This window comes from Pezoporus flaviventris, unplaced genomic scaffold (assembly GCF_033815535.1).
Source record: "Pezoporus flaviventris isolate CSIRO_AGI_PZ_B2104156 unplaced genomic scaffold, CSIRO_AGI_Pfla_v1 ptg000031l, whole genome shotgun sequence".
Classification (NCBI taxonomy): Eukaryota; Metazoa; Chordata; class Aves; order Psittaciformes; family Psittacidae; genus Pezoporus; species Pezoporus flaviventris.
This window is the reverse complement of record NW_026892579.1, coordinates 58,865,623-58,887,262: the sequence shown is the minus strand read 5'-3', so window position 1 is coordinate 58,887,262 and position 21,640 is coordinate 58,865,623. Positions and strand designations below refer to the sequence as shown.

Below are 21,640 nucleotides of genomic sequence, written 5' to 3'. Positions count from 1 at the left end.
CCTAAAACAAGTTATCTGATAAATAGCAACTTTTTTGTTTGAGCTGTTCACAGTGCCTTTATCAGCTATTAAAAAGCCCTTTCCCAGGAGTCACAAATCCTCCCAGGTCAGTTCATCTGAATAAGTGACCGGTTTTGATTAAAAGCCTTCCAAATGCAGAGTTGTGCGGATGAGCAGAGGCAGAAGGAGGGTGGGTGATATTATCCATTCAACTTGATGTGTGCGTGGGGGGTGGATCTTCCCCCACCTAAAAGTTGTGCTTACATGTATATGGTATGTGTAGAAATGATTAACAGACAGCAGGTAAAGGGGAGGCAGAAATAGGCTTATTCTGATGCCTTGGATTGAACTCCAAAAGAGCTTGTTGGTCCTGCGGTTGCCGTGGGCATCTTGCATGATGCTAGGCTTGACAATGTATGTGTGCTTGTAGTACAGGATGTTTTTACCCAACTTTTCTCCTGTATTCACCCATTAAAAATCTCCTTGCTTCTCTTCCAGTTTTCTTATTAGGCCCCAGAAATGCTGGTGCATCCAGAGGCTAGGATCTAACTGGGATCTCCCACTTTTTGGTGTGGAGCTGGCAGTTGATGTGCCGGTTGACCTTGGCCATGCCCATCGTCACCCAGCAAGCAGTTAAGAAGCCCTTCGATATCACAGCCTATGAATGAAAAGAATTATGGCTTAATGAAGCCTGGCACCAACCCCTCATTCGGCTTGGTTCTGCATGCACGCCTTTAAACAAGATCCCTGAAATCAATTTCCATGGCATGCAGAAAAGGGCCCCCCTTCACCCCAAACCTCCATAAGCAACAAAAAACCCTGTTCCCTAAAGTTAACAGCTGCATGGGTTATTTTAGGAACAGTGATCATAGAGATCTATAAATTGAAAGCCCCATCTGTGGCATTTTTATCTTGGATGTGAAGGTTTGGCTATGGAGCACTGAAATTGTGCAGTGCTTACTGCCTCTGCAGCCATGTACCTCTATATATCCTCGTTCAGGAAAGCGCTGGGTGAATTGTAAACTGGGTCAATTTGTTGATATAATTCACCATTCTGTACAAAAGTCATTAAAAAAGTATTTCTGGCAGCTTTGTTGCTGGTGGGGTGTTTGGGTGGGTTTTTTTTCCTCCTTCCCTTTACTGTATCTCTAAGGAAGTGTGGGCTACCTTTATCGGAGTATTGGTGGAATAGCTTCCCCAAGCTTTCATAAGGTCGAATAGAAAAAACAAACACTGCTCCTTATGGGAAGGAAGGGATGAGGAAAGAAGGGTGTTTGTGTACACTTTCCCATTCATGTTTTAAAAAGAAAATATATAAACTTGTGGAGTGGGTGCTGTGTAATTCATGCTATTACAGGAGCTGAGAGTCAGAAGCTTAATTTGCTTTCTCAGTGCTGACTTAAAGAAACCAAACCAAAGGGGAATAGCAGCGAGCAGGAGAGCACTTACTGCTTTGGTTTTGCCTCTATTGAACAAAATGCACTCCCAAGTTCTGCAGTGATTTCAACAATGAAATCACCACGTGCTTTTGCTTATCAGTTCTCTTTGGATTACGAATTTATCTGAGGTTTGTGTGTTGAGTTGGGGTAAGATGATACAAAGGAAAATGTGTCCTTTGTTCCAGCACTTAAATTTTGAGATTTCAACACGTACCTTTTGTGCAAACTTTGGTCAAGAAAAACCAGTTCAGTGTTGCTGGACTGTTTTCCTCTTCTGCTGCCTCTCTTGCTGCAGGAATAGGAGGAATCATTTTTCACAAGACCAGGTTCTGGTTCTGCATTGAGTCTGGTACCCTTCTGAAAATGCTTGACTGCAAGTAGGACTCCTCTGTATGTGTTTTAAGAAGGAAAAGGTTCTGCGCTTGGACTACACATGGTAGAGGTGGGACTAGAAATGAGCATCCCTCATTGAACCTTCTCCAGGTGATCATCAGCTCTAGGTCGCTAGTGGTGAGCCCTGGCTGCCTGCTCCTAATACAGACATTTAAAGCAGCCAGGTGCTGTGTTTGTCCAACAGTGAAGCAACCCCTGCCCTGTAGGTGAGAGTAGGAAAACCCAGCTGCTTTGTGAGAGGCTTCTGGATCAGGCTCTCTCTGTGGAATAGTTGGGGACAATGTATAAGATTTGCTCTTTGCTGCTATTAATGCTATAAAGGACTTACTCAGTGAACTTCCAAGGATCTAGTCCAAGAAATTCCAAGAATCTAGCAGCCTGGTCTAGTGGAAGGTGTCCCTTGCCCATGGCAGGGGTTGGAACTAGATGAGCTTTGAGGTCCCTTCCAAACCATTCTGTGATTCTATGGAAATTGCTGCTAGTGGCTGTGGGGAGCATGCCTGTGTCTGGAAGAGGTTGTCCTCTCAGATGGGAAGAATGGGATGGCAGAGAAATTTGTTGAATTAATTGGTGATGGACAGCAGAAAAAGCACTCGTGTTTTCTGTACTGATTCATTCTGGTCTGTGGTTTTACAAGTTACCGTGATGTGAACCTAGAATCATAGAATCACAGAATCGTTAGGGTTGGAAAGGACCTTAAGATCATCTAGTTCCAACCCCCCTGCTATGGGCAGGGACACCTTACGCTAAATCATATCACCCAAGGCCCAGTCCAACCTGGCCTTGAGCACTGCCAGGGATGGAGCATTCACAACCTCCCTGGGCAACCCATTCCAGTGCCTCACCACCCTTACAGGAAAGAACTTCCTCCTTATATCCAACCTAAACTGCCCCTGTTTAAGTTTTAACCCGTTACCCCTTGTCCTATCACTATAGTCCCTAATGAAGAGCCTGGGCCTGTTGGGTCACCCCTTACTACAAGGTGCATGGGAAGGTGGCAACTGTATTTTTCCTAGACCAGTAGAATCGAGTCATCTTCATGTGTGCAGGATGGCAGGGAATGTGCTTTTGGCTTCAGCACCAACCTGCAGTTCAAGCGCTCATGCCGTAGGTTCATTCTCATTGCCTTGCTCGCTTCATGTCACCCACATAGAATCATAGAATAGTTAGGGGTGGAAAGGACCTTAAGGTCATCAAGTTCCAAACCCCCTGCCATGGGCAGGGACACCTCACACTAAACCATGCCACCCAAGGCTCTGTCCAACCTGGCCTTGAACACTGCCAGGGATGGAGCATTCACAGCTTCCCTGGGCAACCCATTCCAGTGCCTCACCACCCTCACAGTAAAGAACTTCTTCCTTATATCCAATCTAAACTTCCCCTGTTTAAGTTTGAACCCGTTACCCCTTCTCCTGTCACTACAGTCCCTAATGAAGAGTCCCTCCCCAGCATCCTTACAGGCCCCCTTCAGATACTGGAAGGCTGCTATGAGGTCTCCACGCAGCCTTCTCTTCTCCAGGCTGAACAGCCCCAACTTTCTCAGCCTGTCTTCATATGGGAGGTGCTCCAGTCCCCTGATCATCCTCGTGGCCCTCCTCTGGACTTGTTCCAACAGTTCCATGTCCACATGCATGATGCCAGTGTGGCTGCAAGTGACTCCAGAGGTACAATGACAGCAGTTGTATGCAGCTGCTTGGCAATGCTGAGTTGCTGTGATGTTGTCAGAGGAAAACCCAAATCTCTTCTGTGAAGTGGTGGAGAGCACAAGGTCACGCTGAGCTCCTGTGTGCAATATAACCCAAGAGAGAAGGGTGCTTTGGGTTTTGCAAGTTCTTTAATTGAAAAAGGCTCCCAACAGCTCTTTAAACCTATCATTTCCTTAGGTGGAAGGAATAAATGTTCAGCTTCTTCCCTCTACTTTTGTATGTGACTTTTGTCAGCAAGAAACTTCTGCTGCCCCTGTGAACTTCTGAGTAAAACCAGCTCCTCAGGACAGAAAAGGGAAACTCCTTGAGAGCACTTTCCAGTGTTGAAATGCACCGTATAAAAGCACGTTTGTACATTTTGTTACGTGAAGGAATTCCTGGCCGTACCCAGCCTTAAGTAAATAGCCAGGGAGAGGTGACTGAAGCGTGACGGATGGCTGTGGCTGGCGAGGAAAGGCGCGCGGTGTGGAAGTCCGTGGTGCAAAGCAGACGATGAAGGAAACTGTGCTGCTCTTTACAGAAGTGGTGTTGTGTTAGGAGAAAGCTGTCCGGTGCCTAAAGCTGTGCCCAAGATGTCCTGCAACAAGTACGGAAAACACAGAAAGGTTCATCGATCCATGCGTAAACTTTCCTTTTGTGCCATGTATTCCAGGCTACTTGAAAACGATGAGCCTTCATCCGTGAAAGGGGTGTGTTGCTGACTGGATCTTTAGCTTCAGATTCTGGATAGAAAAAAAACTTGAGAAGCTAAAATCCTTTTCTAGTGTTGCATAATACAAGACGTAGGAAGGTCCAACCCGTATGGCAGCTCAGGCAGTCTAGGTTGGTGAGACGGCAGAAAACAAAGCAGGGTTTTCCTTGGATGGCTCAAATAGGAATGTGCCTGACTGAGCACCTGGTTCAGGCACCTCTTGCTGTATAATTCATAAAGGGGATCTAGAAATTCCCTTTACAGCAAAGGTAAACTTTTAAAACCCAGAGAAAACTTAAGACTGGAGAGGGGGAAAATATAGCTGTTGGAAGGTGCTGCCTTGCAGGGAACATGAATGCTGCTGTCCAAGAGTTTCTTTGGTTAATTGAGTGAGAGAAGTTGAAAGGGTTGTACATGCTCACAGCTTGTGCATATTCTTGCTACGTTGTATTTAACTTCTTCTGAAGACTGTATGCTTTAAATACGGGGAAAGAAATACCTAAAACGCTAACATTCAGTCTGTATATATTAGTTTTATTTTGGAACATCTTAAATACAGGAACTTTTTTTGCAGGGATGTGGCTTTGTCGTTCATGATCTAATTAAAATACTGAATACAGTAATCTCTTTTGTGCTTAAGGAAGATGTTTGCTTCTGTATGTGGTAATTTCCCTCCGCAGGATAGCCTTAACTTGTCAAGAGTGCCTTGTTTAAAGGTCAGAAGATGGTTGCCATCTTCCCTGTGATCAAATGTGTGCAGGCAGATGTGGAAAAAGCCTCTCTGAGATTGGTCTTTGTGGTTTTTTTGTACAAAAACATGCAACAACCTGGAATGGGGATGCGTAAGCTTCCAAGAAACCTGTTTATATGAGAAGGTATTTACCATAGAATCATAGGATAGTTAGGGTTGGAAAGGACCTTAAGATCATCTTGTTCCAACCCCCCTGCCATGGGCAGGGACACCTCACACTAAACCATGTCACCCAAGGCTCTGTCCAACCTGACCTTGAACACCGCCAGGGATGGAACATTCACAACTTCCCTGGGCAACCCATTCCAGTGCCTCACCACCCTTACAGTAAAGAACTTCTTCCTTATATCCAATCTAAACTTCCCCTGTTTAAGTTTGAAACTGTTACCCTTTGTCCTGTCACTACAGTCCCTAATGAAGAGTCCCTCCCCAGCATCCCTATAGGCCCCCTTCAGATACTGGAAGGCTGCTATGAGGTCTCCACGCAGCCTTCTCTTCTCCAGGCTGAACAGCCCCAACTTCCTCAGCCTGTCTTCATACAGGAGGTGCTCCAGTCCCCTGATCATCCTCGTGGCCTCCTCTGGACTTGTTCCAACAGTTCCATGTCCTTTTTTATGTTGAGGACACCAGAACTGTACACAGTACTCTAAGTGAGGTCTCACACCATGTGTTTGGTGATCAGGAGGTAGCTTGATGATACAGTCTTCTGCCTGGGCACAGCCAGCAGCCTCTGCAAGGCCATGCCTTTGGTTATGATAGCTTAAGGATGAGGTTTGCAACAGGCTCCTTTAGTGCAGATGTGTGTGGTAGCTTCAAGGGTTGTGTAGGCTTTCTCCCCACGTTGTATAGCACAGCACTCTTGGCTTATGCTGCCTATGATTGTAGCTGTGGTTTTGTGAATGCTTTGTGCCATGTAGAGCTCCCCTGTGTTATGGATCATGCACGAATTAGTGTGTCCGTGTCATGGAGCAGCACTGGGGCAGAGTGGATTTTTGGTTTATTTCTTTAGCTAGGCAGTGTGCTGAACATGTCCTTCCTTTTGGCTAAAATTAAACCTTCTCCCCACCCCAAGCTGCCCTCCCACCCTTGGACTTCCACTGCGCAAGGCATGAGAGACATGCAGAGAGCGCCATAGGTTGGCATGATGTTTCAATTAACTATTAAATTCGTTATCCTGGGATATAATCTAATGAAGCTTGAAGAGCATGCTTGCCTCAGGTGAATAGAAGGCCTGCCTGAGCAAGCATTGAGGTACCAGGCAGGCATTAATGCGTATCAAAGGAAAAGCTTAATTTTAGCCCTACGAGTCTCAATGTGATGTGGCACCTTCAGCAGCCAGTGGATGTGGGTTATTGTGCTGCCAGCTTTTGGCAGGTTAGAGTTAATAAAACCTGTTACTTGGACATGGTGTAGGCACTGCTGGGCTTATAAGAGCTGTAAGTGCCCATTTCACACCAGCGTTTCAGGGAAGCAAGTGAGGAGCCACTTTGAGCTCACAATACTGCCTGCTTGGCAGAGTGTCACGAGGAAGTCCCTAGTGCCAGGAGTGGGATTTTTGGGATAGTCCCCGTGCCATCCTCCATACCGGGAACAGCTGGTCATCATAGGCATGATGGGCATCTAGGGTCCCTGGCACCAGAGCCCAGCCTTCCCTCGTGCTACCTTGGTTGGCAGGGGAGTCACTGTCTGCAATGGAAATTGTCTAAGCTGCTTGGTTTTCCTTTGTTGTTGTAATTGTTATATTTCTGATGCCATTGGCATACATCTGAGTTGCTGAAGTACTCATGGACCTCCAACACTCCTTGACTGAATGAATAAGGCCAAAACTCCCTGTGCAGCCAGGGCTGTGCAAAGCCAAGAAGCTATGAGATGCCCCAGAAGAAGAGGTGTATGATGCTTGCAGCTTACAGCTGTCTGTGTGCTGTGTGTTCTGTAACTAGGGCTTCCGAAGCTTGGGAGGCTGCTTTGGACCAGGCACCCATCACTCTGTTGTGCTTTTTTGTTACTTCATGCTGGTTTTGTATGCTTTGAAGAAAGGGACTTTCAGAGTCTATCTTTGGGTATTGGCAAACAAGGGAGAAACACAGACTGTTGTATTTTGCTAACTGGCTCTTGCTTGATGATGCCTTAGTGGCTGGAGTCAGAATTTGGTATTTTTGTGGAAGTATTGTCGGGGTGTTTTTTTGGTAGCTCATCCTTCATCTAGGGCAAAAAAAAAGGGGTGAAGCCAGAATATCTGGGTGTAACTTCAGGGTTGAGATTACATTTGTGGGTGACATTTCAGGGTGCAAAGCACAGGGAGCCTTGTCGAGCACAGTATATGGATGCAGCTTCCCACCAATGCCTCAAATACTTCATTAGCCAAAGAGTGTGAACTTTAACAGCACTCTTGATAGCCATTTCCTAGAAGCTGGTGCTCAAGGGCTCTGTCTGTGTCTGTTATTATTATCCCAATATCTGCTTGTAATTGATGCAAGTTTAATTACCAGTGCTGTCAGTTAACATAAGGAGCTACAAGGTGGTGTAAAAACACTTTGTCACACAACCCCCTGGTACACTAACATATGTGGGAGACAACAACAAAAATTAGGACAGATGAACACCTGGTCTACTTGGATGTGCAGCAATTCGGCAGGATTTTACTGGAAGTAATCACTTGGGCAAGGGAATGGGAATGGGTGTAAGGCAGGTACCCACTAGCTAGCTCAGGTGGGCTTTTGTGCACAGACCTTTGCTTATCCCTCATCATTGGGGAGCATGTTGATGCGCTCTGTGCCACTGTAGCAGCATTGACCTTCCTCTAGACAGGAGTAATGTGTGTGAACTGGGGTTTTAAATTGTTTCTGAGTTGGATACTTGCTTCTCTTGTTTTTTACAGCGATTTAACTGATGATACTGTTATAATCAGTTGCTATCCTAGTTGATACATACAAAACCAGAAAGTATGTGGCTTAGTAGATTCTGTGTCAGACAAATAGCAAATGCTTAATATTTGAGACAATGTATATTTATACAAGTGTTCCATGCAGTAAGCCCACGAATGGTGTCTAGGTCTTCATTGCAGTTGTGGTAGAGCTCAAATTCATGTGGAAAGCAGGGTTGACAGTATTGCGCTTGCTTGTTTTGGTGGTTGTTTTTAGTGCAGCTCACTTCCTCTCCCCATAGTTAGCTAACATCTGCTAACTAAATGTGGAAATACAATTTCTTAAGCAACAAATGCCCTAGTTCAAAGGGATCACTTCCAGTAGACAAAAATAATTCAACTATATATGGTACTAAAGAGCGAAGTGCCAAGAACATATTAGAAGCATAAATATTTAAACCTTGTTTCAGGTTAAATTAAACTTAATTTCTGTACTGATGGCTTTCCATGCTCTTGGAATTCTGCAGACAGATGTGAGCTGAATTCAGCTCTGAGGGTGGCATTCAGTTCATATGCGTAGCATTGGTTGCAGTGGGAATGGTCTAAATTTCTTGAAGGCTTTTGCAAGAAAAGAGTTGGAGAAGTTGCTTCAGAAAGTTCCTGGGTTAGGACAAATGGATGGGGTGTCCCTGTCCCCTGCTCTCCCCACCTTCTTTAATAGAAAAAGACCCCGTGGCAGCTTTGTGTCTCAGCCTGACTCACTTAAAATAACTTATGTATAAGATGCGTTGCAAGTCTAAGTGCTCCTTGTGATGCCACCATGAACAAGCATGAAACGTTTCTGAGGTGGAAGGAAAGTTAGTGCCTCTGGACAAATCTGTGGTGTGTCTTCAGCTTTGGTGACTTGCATTGGTCCGAAAATACTTGTGCCACCAAATTGCTGCAGAAGCAGTGGTTTGCTCAACGTGTGCCCACTGCATCCTTAGGGGGACAGTAACTCATGGCAGTGGTAGTAGCTTTTCTTTCATTTGAACAAAAACCAAAGCAGGAGAGTCCAGAACAGCTTTTATTGATAGCTTTGATGTGTGGCAAAACCATTCACTTCCAGCAAGTACTGCCTTAATATTGAGTATTACAGTAAATACACCGGTATCTGTGTATCTGGAGAGAGCGCCTTCATCCTGTGGCTGTGGGGGGAAATGTGACAGCAAAATAACTTGATTTATTGGTATCACCTATAGAACATTGTCCACACAGTGACAGCCCTTTCAGTGACTTTAAATGGGGTGAAAACCGAATAACAATGTTGGCTAGGGAGGCAGCTAATCCGTAATGTGCAGGATGGCCTCCCCGGATTGACAGCTCTTGGGACCTGGATGAGGAAACTCTGTGCAGCTGCTTTTGTGTAGAGAATAGTGTGACCTGCAGATGGAGGCTTTTGCCGGTATCTTAAGCTTCAGAAAAACAAATATTCCCTCAAAATAACACAAAAAAAATAAACTTCCACTTCTTCCTGTTTTTATAGTTCGCTTATTTCCTCAGTGTCATGGTTTTGTCTCCAGTACTGTAGATTATTAATCTTCAGAGGATCAGGACCTTCATAGAAGTATTTCCTGTACATGTTTATCTGTCTCTTTAACAAATCAGTATCTACTTGTTCTCTTCTGAATTTTCCTTCAAATAATGGGAAGCTCTCCCTTAGTAATAAGGCTTTTTGCTAAAAAAAAAAAGTCTAAATGAATCACTGCCAGGGGTTAAAGTACCTTTTGTATGACTTAGTTGATGGCATCCTTTAGGACATCTGCAAGTAGTACCAAATTCCAGAGGTCACTGTCTTCGTGTTGGTTTTGGCAAAGCACTGTTTCAGCTAAACTTCATTTATTTAGTTGTAAGTGCATCTGGAGGTCTCCTGTCCACGTGTTACTTGGTCTTGTAGAAGAGGGATGCTGCTGTGTATAGAGCTGCTTCTGAGATGGCTATGGATTCCCACATAATTTATTAGTAAGGTCATCATTGGCCCTTGATCAACAAAGAATGCCCATTTCATACGTGCAGCTCTTGCATTGTTGTTACAGTGGGATGGAGGCAATCTTTTCAGCCACTACACTACTAACATAGCTAATCTCAACTCAGTTTGTAAATACATACATTATATATGTGCACTTAAACATATTCCTCCTAAAACCTGCATGCATGCATGTGGTGGAGGGGAGCTCAGCTCCGAAGTTCTCCACGGACTCATTACAGCCTGAGCACATCTGGACAGGCTGAAGTGAGGATGTGGTTTCTCCCTTCTACCTCAAAATTGATGGTGTGCATCATCCATGCATCTCCAAGGGAGAGCGCTGGATTGGGATGAGTAGCTGTCTTTCCACCTTGGCTTTCCATTTCAGACGGAGGTCAGCATCTAACTCCATCACTGAATCTGCTGAAGCTGGGTCTGTTATGCTTGTAACTCAACCTTCGTGCTGGTACTACCTTGGGTTTCCGCAGCATGCACAGGATTACATCTATCTCCACAGCATCTTTGTAGTGTTTGCCTGGCGGCTCCTCTAGTGCTGTCCCCATGGTGGAGGAAACATGGATTGGGCGCCTGCCTCATCATAGGGCTAACATTAAGAAAAAGGCATCCGTGGATGGAGGCATAACTTTTTGAATTGCCCCTTGTCTCAGCTCACAAATTAATACTGGAAATGGTACTTGATCAGGAAAGCTGAGGTTTTTTTGGTTGTTCGGCTTTGGTTTGTGTTCTGTTGTGTTTTTGGGAGGGGGAAGGTGAAGTTCAGACAGCTTGTGATTTCCCATCGCAGTGCGGATTGTTTAGCCAAACTCATATTCAGCTTGCTTTGGGAGAATGTGTACGTATTTCTTCCCCTTAGCACACCAAAATGCCATTGCTGTTTTCTCTGAATATTAATTTCTAGCTGACAACAAGGCCTTGCAGTCTTGGCATGTCGTGCTTCCGCCGCTTGCTTGTCTGGGAGCCAAAACGTCCCTCTGGAGTGCTGGGCGTGGAGCTGCCTTCCCTTTGCACGAACGCAGCGGAGACCCATCTTCAGACCAAAGATATTCCTCCCTGTAATTTCTCTTGCTCCCAAATATTGGTGGACGTAGTGGCAAAGGCAGGTAAATCTAAGCAAGGAGATCAGAGACGCACAATGCAACTGGTTGAAACCGCCTTAAGGAACAAGAAAACCCAAGTTTGTAGATGGGGCGTTGAAAGATAAGCGTGCACCTCCTGTCGATATTGTGTCCTTGGTAAACAGGAACTAAAACCCGAGTTAAATCTGAGTTTAAGGGGAGGAGAAGTAAAAAACCCAACTTATTTTGGATTGAGATAAATTGCGGTTCTATTATCATCTGCTGAACATGCATAGAGTGGTTGTAACACAGCTTGAGGTGGAAAAAAACAAGTGGGAAGATGGGGGGGGTGGAAATTCAGGGTTTATCTGGTATATCTTCTTTCTCCATTCTAGATGCTACCTTAATTTACTGGAGGTGGATGACGTATAGCATAGCTGGGGCTTTGCCCAAACGTAAAAGGTGAATGCTTTCTTATTGCAGATCTTCAGCAAGAAGATAATGCTGCTTTTCTTCCATAGTCATTTCTGATGTTTTTAAACGGTGTTGTGGCCCATTAAGTGAATAAACCTGCATAAGCTGTTACTAGATATTTTCTGAGTTTAGCAGTTCTTCTGGTCTTGTGTGGGGCATTGATGTTCTGGTATTCCCTGATAAACCCAGAAGATTTCAGATTGCAGCACCCAGTTTATACTGTTTGCATGAAAAACCCTGATGGGAACAGGATGAGAAGCTCCTTCACCATCTTTGCTGCTAAAAGGAAAGACTGTGGGAGGCTTCAGTCACCTTCAGATATGCCAAAGGACTCCATCTCCCTAGGCAGATGTACCCAAAACTTAACCTTTTTGGAAGCAAAAAACATGAATTTGCAGCATGTTGAACAGCTCCTCTGTCAGAATGAGAATATAAGATGACCCCGAGGTGATCTCCCCTGATTGACTTCTCTGCTGTATGTGAGCAAAATCACTCTTGCCAGTGATACATTCAGCAGGCACTTCACACCGCCATATCTTCTAGCATTTAAAAGATCTGCCTGTTAAACCAGAGCACAGGAAATATAAGCTGTTAAATGCAAGTGACACTTGTGACCGGGCAAAGGGCCGTGGTAGGAAGACAGGCACGCAACTGCCTGCGGCTTGAGGAAGCGCTTGTTTGTTTGTGCTGTTTCCAAAGCCCTTCAGCTTTGCAAGGGAAGCGAGGGCAGCGACGTAAACAGGAAAGCTGGCTGCAGGGAGAACAAAGTAGAGGTTGGGAGATGCGCACAGTTGGGTGGAGGAAACTGAAGTTACTGGTGAGAGATCTCTGGCTGCTGTAGGACTTAAATAGTAACGTCAGAAAGCTGAATAATAATGCTGGATGTCCTGCTACAGAACAGGCATGGCAAAGCTTGCAGTGCCCAGTGCAGGAGGTTAAACCTGCCCTGTATCCTTTCTGTGCTCCAAAAGAGGCAGGCTGCAAGGATCACTGTCATACATGAACAATAAAGTAATTCCCATACTACTAAAAATGAAAGCAGAATCACAAGCACTAACTATCTTCCTTTAAGTCTACAAAATAGACTTAAGGTTGTTCCCAAGAGCACTGGAAAGAGCTGGACAAGGTGCATTTTAAGGGCAAGATAATGTTTTACTAACATTGCATCGTGGTGCTTGCCTCTTGGTCTGCTGGATCTTGCTGCCTTTGCAGGTGCTGTAACATGGAGTCTTGAGACCTGGCATGAGGGCTTTGTGAAAGATAGCACCAACACTTAAAGCGGCAAAGATGATTTGAAATCTAGAAAGAAGACATTTGAGAAGACAAGAAACTGGATATATGTGGTCTGGGATATACAGAATTAGACTAAGAATACTTGCATGGGAAACTTATCCTACAGAAGGGGGAAGCAAAGACACAGTAGTTAGAAGTTAAAGGAAGATTGACACCTTAAAAACCCCATATTTTTTTTAGGGATGTTGTAGGTTCTTCATCACTTGAGATCTGTTGCAAATAAACTGGAGTAATGCATTTGTTAGACTAAACAGTTGAGATTAAAGCTGAAATGACACAAAAGTTTGATTTAGGAACAACCAGCCAAGTCAAGCTGTTCAACCTGTATTATGAGCAATAGGTGTTCTCAGGGGACCAGAGGTATGAATCAATTTGTGGCAGTGATTGATCTTGGCTCGTTGAGGCAAGTAGCTCTTCAATGGATGATTTGAAAGAAACAGTTGAGCTCTGCCATCTGGCCAGTCTAGGAGATACTGATATTGCTGCAAAGAAAACACAGATCCAGATGCAAACTGTGGAGGGGCAGGCCATCAAAAGCACCTCTCCTCGGAGCTAAGTATTGAAGCGTGTAAAAAGGGAGGAGGAAGGTCTTACTTTTCTACCAGCTTTCTGTTTTACCACTTTTTTATCATGAAAATGAAAATTTGCCGCCCTGTGATGATCGAGTCCCTGTGACATGCATAAGGAAAAGCACAGGGTTAGATTTCCTGGAGTGTATTACAGCTGTTTGCCCAGGTATCAATTAGGAGCTATGGAGGAAGGGTTTAATTAGAAGAAAAGCACACAAGGCTTTTCCGGTGCAGAGGAGCTTGGTGCATGTCATTTGTGTAACCTCTTTTCTGGTCATGGATGTTTATTTGGAGTCGAGCAAGACGCTCTCAGCAGCTTCTCTTTGATCTGTCTGCAGGAAAATTAAATCCATATGGCCTTCACTCAGAACCTTTCTGCATCCTGGATGGAAATACCCATCTATACTGGGGTTATATTTTATTGTCATCCGTATGTACAAAGGTCCATTCATCTGTGAGAATGGCGTGTCTGTCCAAGGCCTAAGCTTTAAAACACCCAATAAAGAAAAAGGGTTGTTGCAAGCTGTCAATCACCTGGAGATGGACTTTTTAAACCAGTATGTAGAGAGTTGTCTTGGTTTGCACAGTTTGAAATGGCAGTGCTGCCTCCAACTTGCCATTGCTTATTTGTCATCTCTGTAATTTATAAACAGGTTGTGTCTTTGCTAGGACCCGGGCTTGTAATATATGTAATTACCTGGTGTCAAAGGGATGCCTGCACTAGTCTAGCTGGGATGATGGTCTGGCCGTGAGCTGCAAAGCTCTCACAGCTGGATGTTAATGGCAAGATGCTCCCACCATGCTGGTGGCTTGCAGCTTGCCAGAGCCAACTGCAAGTAAAAAAAAGGGATGGATCCTCTATTTTGAAATACTGCAGCCTTTCTCTTTCTTTAGTTTTACTGGAGAACTTGGGGTGCATTTGTGTTGGGAAAGCATCATGTTCAGTGGCAACATCTGGGGAAAGTCTATATTGCTTATAGAAATGCAGAAATGCATAAGCAGAATTGTGCTGTGCTGTCAGCAGATCTGCTCCTGCATGGATTCTTATGGACCATCTATCCCCCAGAATACTTCTCAACTGCTGAAGCACTATTCAGCTGTACTTTTAATACACAGGTGTGCAACATGGGAGAGCCTGACTCTGGTTTCATGGAAAATAGGGAAAGCATGGTAAATGGTGAGTAGAGAGGCACATTTCGGTGCTCCTGAATATTTAGCAGTCCCAAGCACATCGTAAAAAGTTTGAAGTCGTTCCTAAGAATCAGCTTTTCTGCCCTTTTCCCTGGTTTTGCTGTACTTCAGCTCTTCCTTGCAGCACGGCTTGAATGAGCACTGCATGCAAGACAACTTTGTGGGCAACAAAGACAGCACGAATGACATGGGCGTCTCTGAAGTGCTGGATGAAAAGCTACACTGGCCATGTCTGTAAAGTCTTTTGTTTGGGTTTTGTAGGTAGGTTGCTTGGTGTTCCCAGATGATGAGACACTGCAAGTTTCAGAGTGTCCTATGCAGAGCTGGGGCTCCGTATACCCGACAGCCTACGCTGCACCAAAATGAAGTGCTGAAACGTCTTTTTGCCTGGCTCACAGGCTGCCAGGGCTTGGTCCTGTGTGTTGTGCTAATGTTGTGCTGCAGAAGTTCAGCCCATTAATGCAACTGGCATTAACGAGGTGCCTGAATTTCATTCTCTTAGTCACAGTCACAGCAGCTACAGTGATAATGGGCTCCTCTTGCTCTGACCACAGTTTTGGCTCTTTGAACTGTGCTTGTAGTTGGCCAGTAGGCAGCAGAAAGCAGATCCGTTGCCTTGTTGGCTATCCAGTTGCAATGTTTACTTTGGATTTCTAATAGCAAAGCCCTGTAGCAGCGTGCCTCCCATTGGAAACTGGGGAAAATGTTCATTTGTTAAGAGCAGCCACTCACCAGTCCAAGGTAGGAAATGCACAAAAGCTTTGGAGGGTATTTCGGTGTAGCACCAAGCTACTAGGGATGGATGTGCTAAAGTGTACAGGACAGGGTAGTATTTAAGGGGGAAAATAATAGTAATTAAAAGAAAAAAAAAGAGTTCAGCAGTATTGCCAAGCCTGGAGCTGAGGTCTGTTAGCTTAGCCTTGACTTTAAATAACATAACCCAACCAGTGATTCAGTTGATGCTCACAACTATCCGGTGACTTGATACCCACTTCCTTTCAGAGAAAACCCTTGAGAGTAGGGCTTGAAGCCAGCTGCATTTGGTGGTAGTGATGGTGGTTCTTGACTGATGCAACTTCTTGGTGTAGACAGAAGGTCAGGGCTTTATTTGCATCCGTACGGGTTGAGGATGCTGTAACATTTGTAACAGAGCTTTTCTGTGTCTCATGTTTTCACATGCAGTGTTTCTCCCTACCTGCCCCAGATCCTGGCCCACAGCAAACAAGTGACTGAAGAAAATTCCAGAGTCATGGCTTGACCCAGCCATGTGTAATGCTGGAATTGTGCTTGTTGCTGCTCCTCCATAAGCTGCCTTATGTCAGTGCACACTCTGACTCCCACCGTGTGCTGTGCTTTGAGTGTCTGTGATGAGCAGTGACTGGCTGGTCTGTGGAGCAGCAGAAGGCAGGAAAACAGGGATGCTTTGGGGAGATGCAACTGCTCAAGCTGTTGTCTCAAAACCATGATTACAACACAGCTTATTCAAGGATAGTTTTGTCTTACACTGGGAGACTTAATTTCTGTTTCCACTGTCCCTTGGGGACAAAGCTTTACAAACTGGGCTTGCAGCAGAAATGGCCAGGCATCTTTAAATTTTCTGGCTGATGTTGCTTTGGACTTGTGTGTTGATTTCTTGCTGGAGACAGCAGAGGATGGAGCTGATGGGTGCTGTGTTAAGCATTTGAGGGTAACAGGAGTGCTGCTGCAGAGGTTGAAGAGGGAAGCAAGGCCCACTAAACTTTAAATTTACTTTGCCCACTAAATTAAGTTCATTATGAGAGGGTAGTGAGACACTGGGACAGGTTTGGATGAGGCTAGTGGGAAGTGTCCTTGTCCATAGCAGGGAAACTGGAACTACTTGAGCTTTGCAACCCTTCCAACCCAAACTATTCCGTGGTTCCATGTTTCTGTGACTTCTTTACGTTGTGTATTGAAATAGAGTATATGCAGCTATCACTTGATCCCACTGGAACAAACCTGAAACGCTGTTGCCTTCAGTGTGACTTTTGACTGTAGCTTGATTCCATTGTTGTTACAAAATCCAGCCAAGCTGCACATAGGTGCCTGCAGATACACCTTCACGTGCTTGGTGGGTGCTGGAAAGCAGCAGTGTCTGTCCTGGTGCCTCAGGATGTCCTCAGCATCCTCTGTGCACCTTGGCCTCTGTGCACTGAAAATGGGTTCAAGCCTTGGTGGTCTCAAGCTCGGTATTTCCATGGTCCAAACATGACGTTTTCAAGATCCGGTGTGATTTTGGGTTATTTTGTCTGTAAAATGGGGCTGTATCTCTCCTAAAGGATGCTTTTAGTTAGCATCACCTCAGCCACCGTTGTCCATCCTAGGGGAAAAAGGTATTTTTGCCCCAGTTGAGGTTTAAAACACTTTGGATTTAAGGAAGGCAGAGGCAGCTGTGCCTGGAAACACTTAAATTAGCTTTCCCCCATCCCTGCGCCTGCCTAATCATCAGTGTAGATTAGTTCAGAAACCGGGCAAGTATTTTTAGAAGCTGCTTTCAGAGCCCCAATGTCACAATTTTATTCTCGTCGTCGGTGCTGAGGCAGTTCTTGAGCAACATTTCTGCTTTAAAGAAGCGGGAGGACATTTAGGGATGATCCTGTAACTTGAATGGGGAGCACACGCTGCCTGGTGAGGAGATAAAGCAATACTGAAAGCTTTTGAGGAGTGAGTGCTTGAGCCCGACTGCCCAAAGTGAAGCAGGGTGTTGCTGTTTTGGCCCTGCGGTTGGCTGGACTGCCTGCAGAGGTAGGGTGTACAAGGACCTGCAGCTGATACTTATTAATACCAACTTGTTGCGAACTGGAAGCACTTAAAACCCTGTTGAAAGCCGCAATGGAGTCGAACGCTGCCCCCAAGCCTATTGAGTTGTTTGAACCCTTGTTCGCAGCGCTGCGTTAGCAGCTTTTGGGGAATAAAGTGCAGCCAGGGTTACCGGAGGAGATGACGCCCGGTTCAACTTTGGACCTGTTTGCAGTGCTGGGTGAGCAAGTGACGTGCCTGCCGCTCTGGTGCAACCTCTGGGCAGCGTGTTTGCTCTGTCAGCTCCTGCCGAACGCCCCCGTTATTAGTTTATGGCGGTTGTATCATAATCACTCTATTTTTTTTTCCAGCCTATAACCGGGGTGGGGAAGCAAAGCAAGGATCTTTGGTCTGTGCGTGCGCGTGTGCTCTCGGAGCCGGGAGGAGGATGTTGGGAATGAGTAATGGTCCGGCCGGAGCTGTAATGTGCAGAATACCTCTGGGATGACTCACCCGGTACAATGCAGCACATCCCTCAAGGAGACTGAATCACGCATGGGGGGAAGCCGCTGGCTCGGCGGCAGCAGCCAGCTGGGACTTGGGGCAGCCAACACTGATCCAGAGGCTGGTAGTGGCAGTGATGGTAGAATGGAGCAACCGGGGTGTAAAATGTAGAGGAAATGGCATCCCCCAGCAGGTACGTGTGCATGCTCCCACCGGGTGTAATTTCATGTTTTCTTACTCTTCTTATTTTCCTCTGCCTCCCCCCATCTGCCCCCACAGCCCTTCTGAATCTCTTCTAAATCAGCATGTAATTCATCAGTGAATATGGATGACTGTGAAACACAGGCTTTCTTTGATGGTTACAGATCAAATTCTTTGAGAAGTAAGGCTTTAACGTGCACCCTCTCTTAAACACCGAGAGGAAAATAGATGCGGCTTCCCTTGATGTCCCTCTCCATGGACACTTTATAGGGTAGGGAGGTTAAAGAGAGGTGGAAGGCCAAAAAAATCAATATCCATGTTGGTTTTGATGTAGTTAAGACTGTCTTCTTTTGGTTTATTTCTTTAAATGCATTTACCTGGCAAAAGATAAAACCCCTTTAGACTTAGAGCACAATTATCCGTCCTCCATTCTCTGGTAGAAATTCAGCTGGAATTGAGTCATAGAAAATGTATATATATGTGCAAAATGCTGTCTTCCCTTTGTAGTCAGATCGTACGTGTCACGGAGGATGTTTACAGAGGGATAAATATAGTTGTGTTCTGCACTCATCAAAATGGAGGAGAGTGGGGGGAAAATGCATATGGCTTAAAGCGAGAAATTTGGGGTTTTTTTCCTCTGTAAAGTTTGATATTTTTCAGCACTATTGTGTATATTTGTGTGTGCATACAGAAGCGTTTTTATGGTCTGGAGCATCATTGATTCTGTAGCTAAGGATAAGTATCCTTTGCATTATTTTCTCTTGTACTGTAATATTTATGGGTAGTAGTATGGATGGGTAGCACTTAGTGTGCAAAATGCATATATGGGAGTAATGGGATAGCTCTTCAGACCAGCTCTTTTGTGGCATCATAGCCTACAGTGTGACAGCAAAGACTTGCTGACTGGGGAAGAGGGTCATGTGGAAATAGCATCGTCTTGTGAATTGAATGGATTTCTCCATTGCATTCCTCTGTAATTTTTGGCAGGCAGGATCAAACCTTGACTTTCATTTTGCAAAATAAGGAGGGTGATAAAACTTTGTAAACCTGGAATACAGTTGCTGGGCTTGTTAGTTTTGTTCTTTTTGCTAAATATCACCATTCATTAGGTAACAGGATAATAGGAACGGAGTGTGCATGGTCAATTTATGCTAGGAAAATAGATAGGGTAGGACTTAGTTGTGGCTTTGTCTGCAGTCAGGTAGGGGGGAATCAATTCAGGATGCAAATCCCATGCAGCTACCTGTTTGGCTGGGTAAGCTTTTATGCGACTTTTGCTTATCTTGCGTGAGATGTAAAACAAATACCATCTGTCATGCAATAGCAACTTCCTTTCTCATTACAGTAAATGATAGCACTAATTAGCTTCCCTTGAAACCTGTTAATGTTTGTGTCCTTGCACAAAAAATAGCAGGACTCGAGTGTGCAACTCCTACCTGTACTGCACGCCGGTGGGATGAGCTGCAGGGCATATTATTCAAATACAGTATAGTATTAAACCGATTTCTTTTGTTCTGCTGCTCCTTACCTCTCTCCAAGGTGCACTATCTGTGTCATTATAATGATTTACGGCTAAATTCAGCCATTGAATACATTTGAAGAGAAGTCTTTCGGTTTTGGTTGGGTTTTTTTGAAGTATATCCTAAACCTGTAATTTGCCATCACTGACAAAGCAGCCGCTGGGCAAAGCTGGGAGAGGAAGCTTGTCCTGAGGTAACTCAGTTCTCCATTGAGGCTGAGGTTCACTGTGATTTTCTGGGTTATTTTTAAAGAGGTTTCATTAAATATTCATTAAGATCTTTGTCATTAGTGTGTCCCCCAGTGGTGTTGTGGTTGTCTTTTAGGGAGAAATAAACAACTTTTGGGTATTTGTGTAGCAAGGTTTGCTGTGGGGGTTGATAACTCTGACATGGTTTCACCAATACATTTCATAGATACTTCAGTGCGGCCATAAGGAGTAAGTTAATCAGCCCCTGATGCAGTTAGACTTTCATTTTAATCCAATATTGTTTGTGTAGTAAGCTAATTTCTGGGGATAGCCCTTAAAATCTGTGCGTTTGAGCTGCATCAGTGGATCTTCGCTTGCCCATCAACGTGTTTGCAAGCCCGCTTTTTCCCCTAAAGAGCCACTTTCTGGTTCATTTGGGGTTTTGCTTACATGTATGGCACTTTGTGGGATCACCAGGCAAGCCTGGCACAGGAGGAGAGGTTGTGCTGGCCGAAAACATGGGTTTAGCCCATGCAGGGCTAAACCACCCAACCCTACAGCTGTGTGGATAGCAGTTGTGTTACCCTGCCTGCGCCAAACCCTGTTGGTTTTTAGCACCAGATCCATAGGGATAGAGGGCCAAGGGCGCATCTGCAGCTGAAAATTGCTCTCATAGAATCATCCCCTAGTCCAGTGCATCCAAATTAGCTGGGACATTGCATTGTAAAAATGCACCGAGTGTTACTCTCACAGCAGAAGCTGCTGCTTTTGTGTGTCATTTCAAACATTGACATTATACCTGGCTTTAATATTATTTATATCATCGTGGAATCATAGGATAGTTCGGGTTGGAAGGGACCTTCAAAGCTCATCTAGTCTAACCCCCCTGCAACAAACAGAGACACACTCAACTTGATCAGGTTGCCCAGAACCACATCCAACCTGGCCTTGAACATCTATATTATAGTAATGATATTCTAAATTATATATATTAAGTATATATATATATATATATATATATATATATGAAACAGTTTTTCATATCTACATAGATGCATATAATGTGGATAGAAAAATTGTGTCTCATGTTGATATATGTATAATTTTTATCTTTAACACATAAATATATTAAATATATATTAAAAATGAGTTTTCTGTGCTCTTCCTGGAAGGATCTGAAATAACCATGGAATTCTGAAATCCCACTTGAGCAAGTCAGGATAGAGCTGTTTCTCGTAAACTCAATAAAATCAGCTTAAATGCTTAACAAACGTTCTGGTGAAAGGCTTCCTTTGTTCCTGGTTGCCTCTGTGTTTAAGGGAGATGTGGAGGCGGGTGGCTGGATCATTGCAGGTGTCTTGGTTTCTTGAGAAGTCCTTTTCCTTCTGAAAAAAAACCAAACAAAACTGCTATTAATCTTTGCTATGGAGGGGTTTTGGTTGTGCTACAGTGATGGAAGCAAACCCAGGCTTGCTGGGCACTGGTTGCAGAGGAACTGGCACTTCTTTAATCTGCCTTTAGGCTGCTCTAGACCCAGAAAGGCATCAAGGAATGAAAAATCAGATCAAAAGATGGTACTTCAGGCTTGCTTCAGGCTCCTGGAGCTGTGTTCCTTGCATGAGGCCATGTATTGCATAGGAAGACAAGTCTCTGAGGGCTGAAGGTGCTTGAGCCTTTGAGTATCCCTGCCACATCACAGAATCACAGAACAGTTAGGGTTGGAAAGGACCTGAAGATCATCAAGTTCCAACCCCCCTGCCATGGGCAGGGACACCTCACACTAAACCATCTCACCCAAGGCTCTGTCCAGCCTGGCCTTGAACACCGCCAGGGATGGAGCATTCACAACTTCCCTGGGCAACCCATTCCAGTGCCTCACCACCCTCACAGGAAAGAATTTCTTCCTTATATCCAATCTAAACTTCCCCTGTTTAAGTTTTAACCCATTACCCCTTGTACTGTCACTACAGTCCCTAATGAAGAGTCCCTCCCCAGGATCTTTATAGCCCGCCTTCAGAT

General features: G+C 44.8%; 1 protein-coding gene across 2 annotated transcripts in view; it reads left to right on the top strand.

Moving 5' to 3' along the window:
- Window positions 1-21,640, top strand: part of SPRED2 (sprouty related EVH1 domain containing 2) — a 67,350-nt gene that overhangs the window by 10,533 nt on the left and 35,177 nt on the right. The window contains exon 2 of one of the 2 annotated variants that reach the window (XM_061461458.1): window positions 17,580-17,905. The exons of the other annotated variant lie outside the window; for it this stretch is intronic. Within the exon in view, the coding sequence (XP_061317442.1) occupies window positions 17,889-17,905 (17 nt within the window). The 5' untranslated portion in view covers window positions 17,580-17,888. The remainder of the gene's footprint in view (window positions 1-17,579; window positions 17,906-21,640) is intronic. 2 annotated transcript variants of the gene reach the window in all.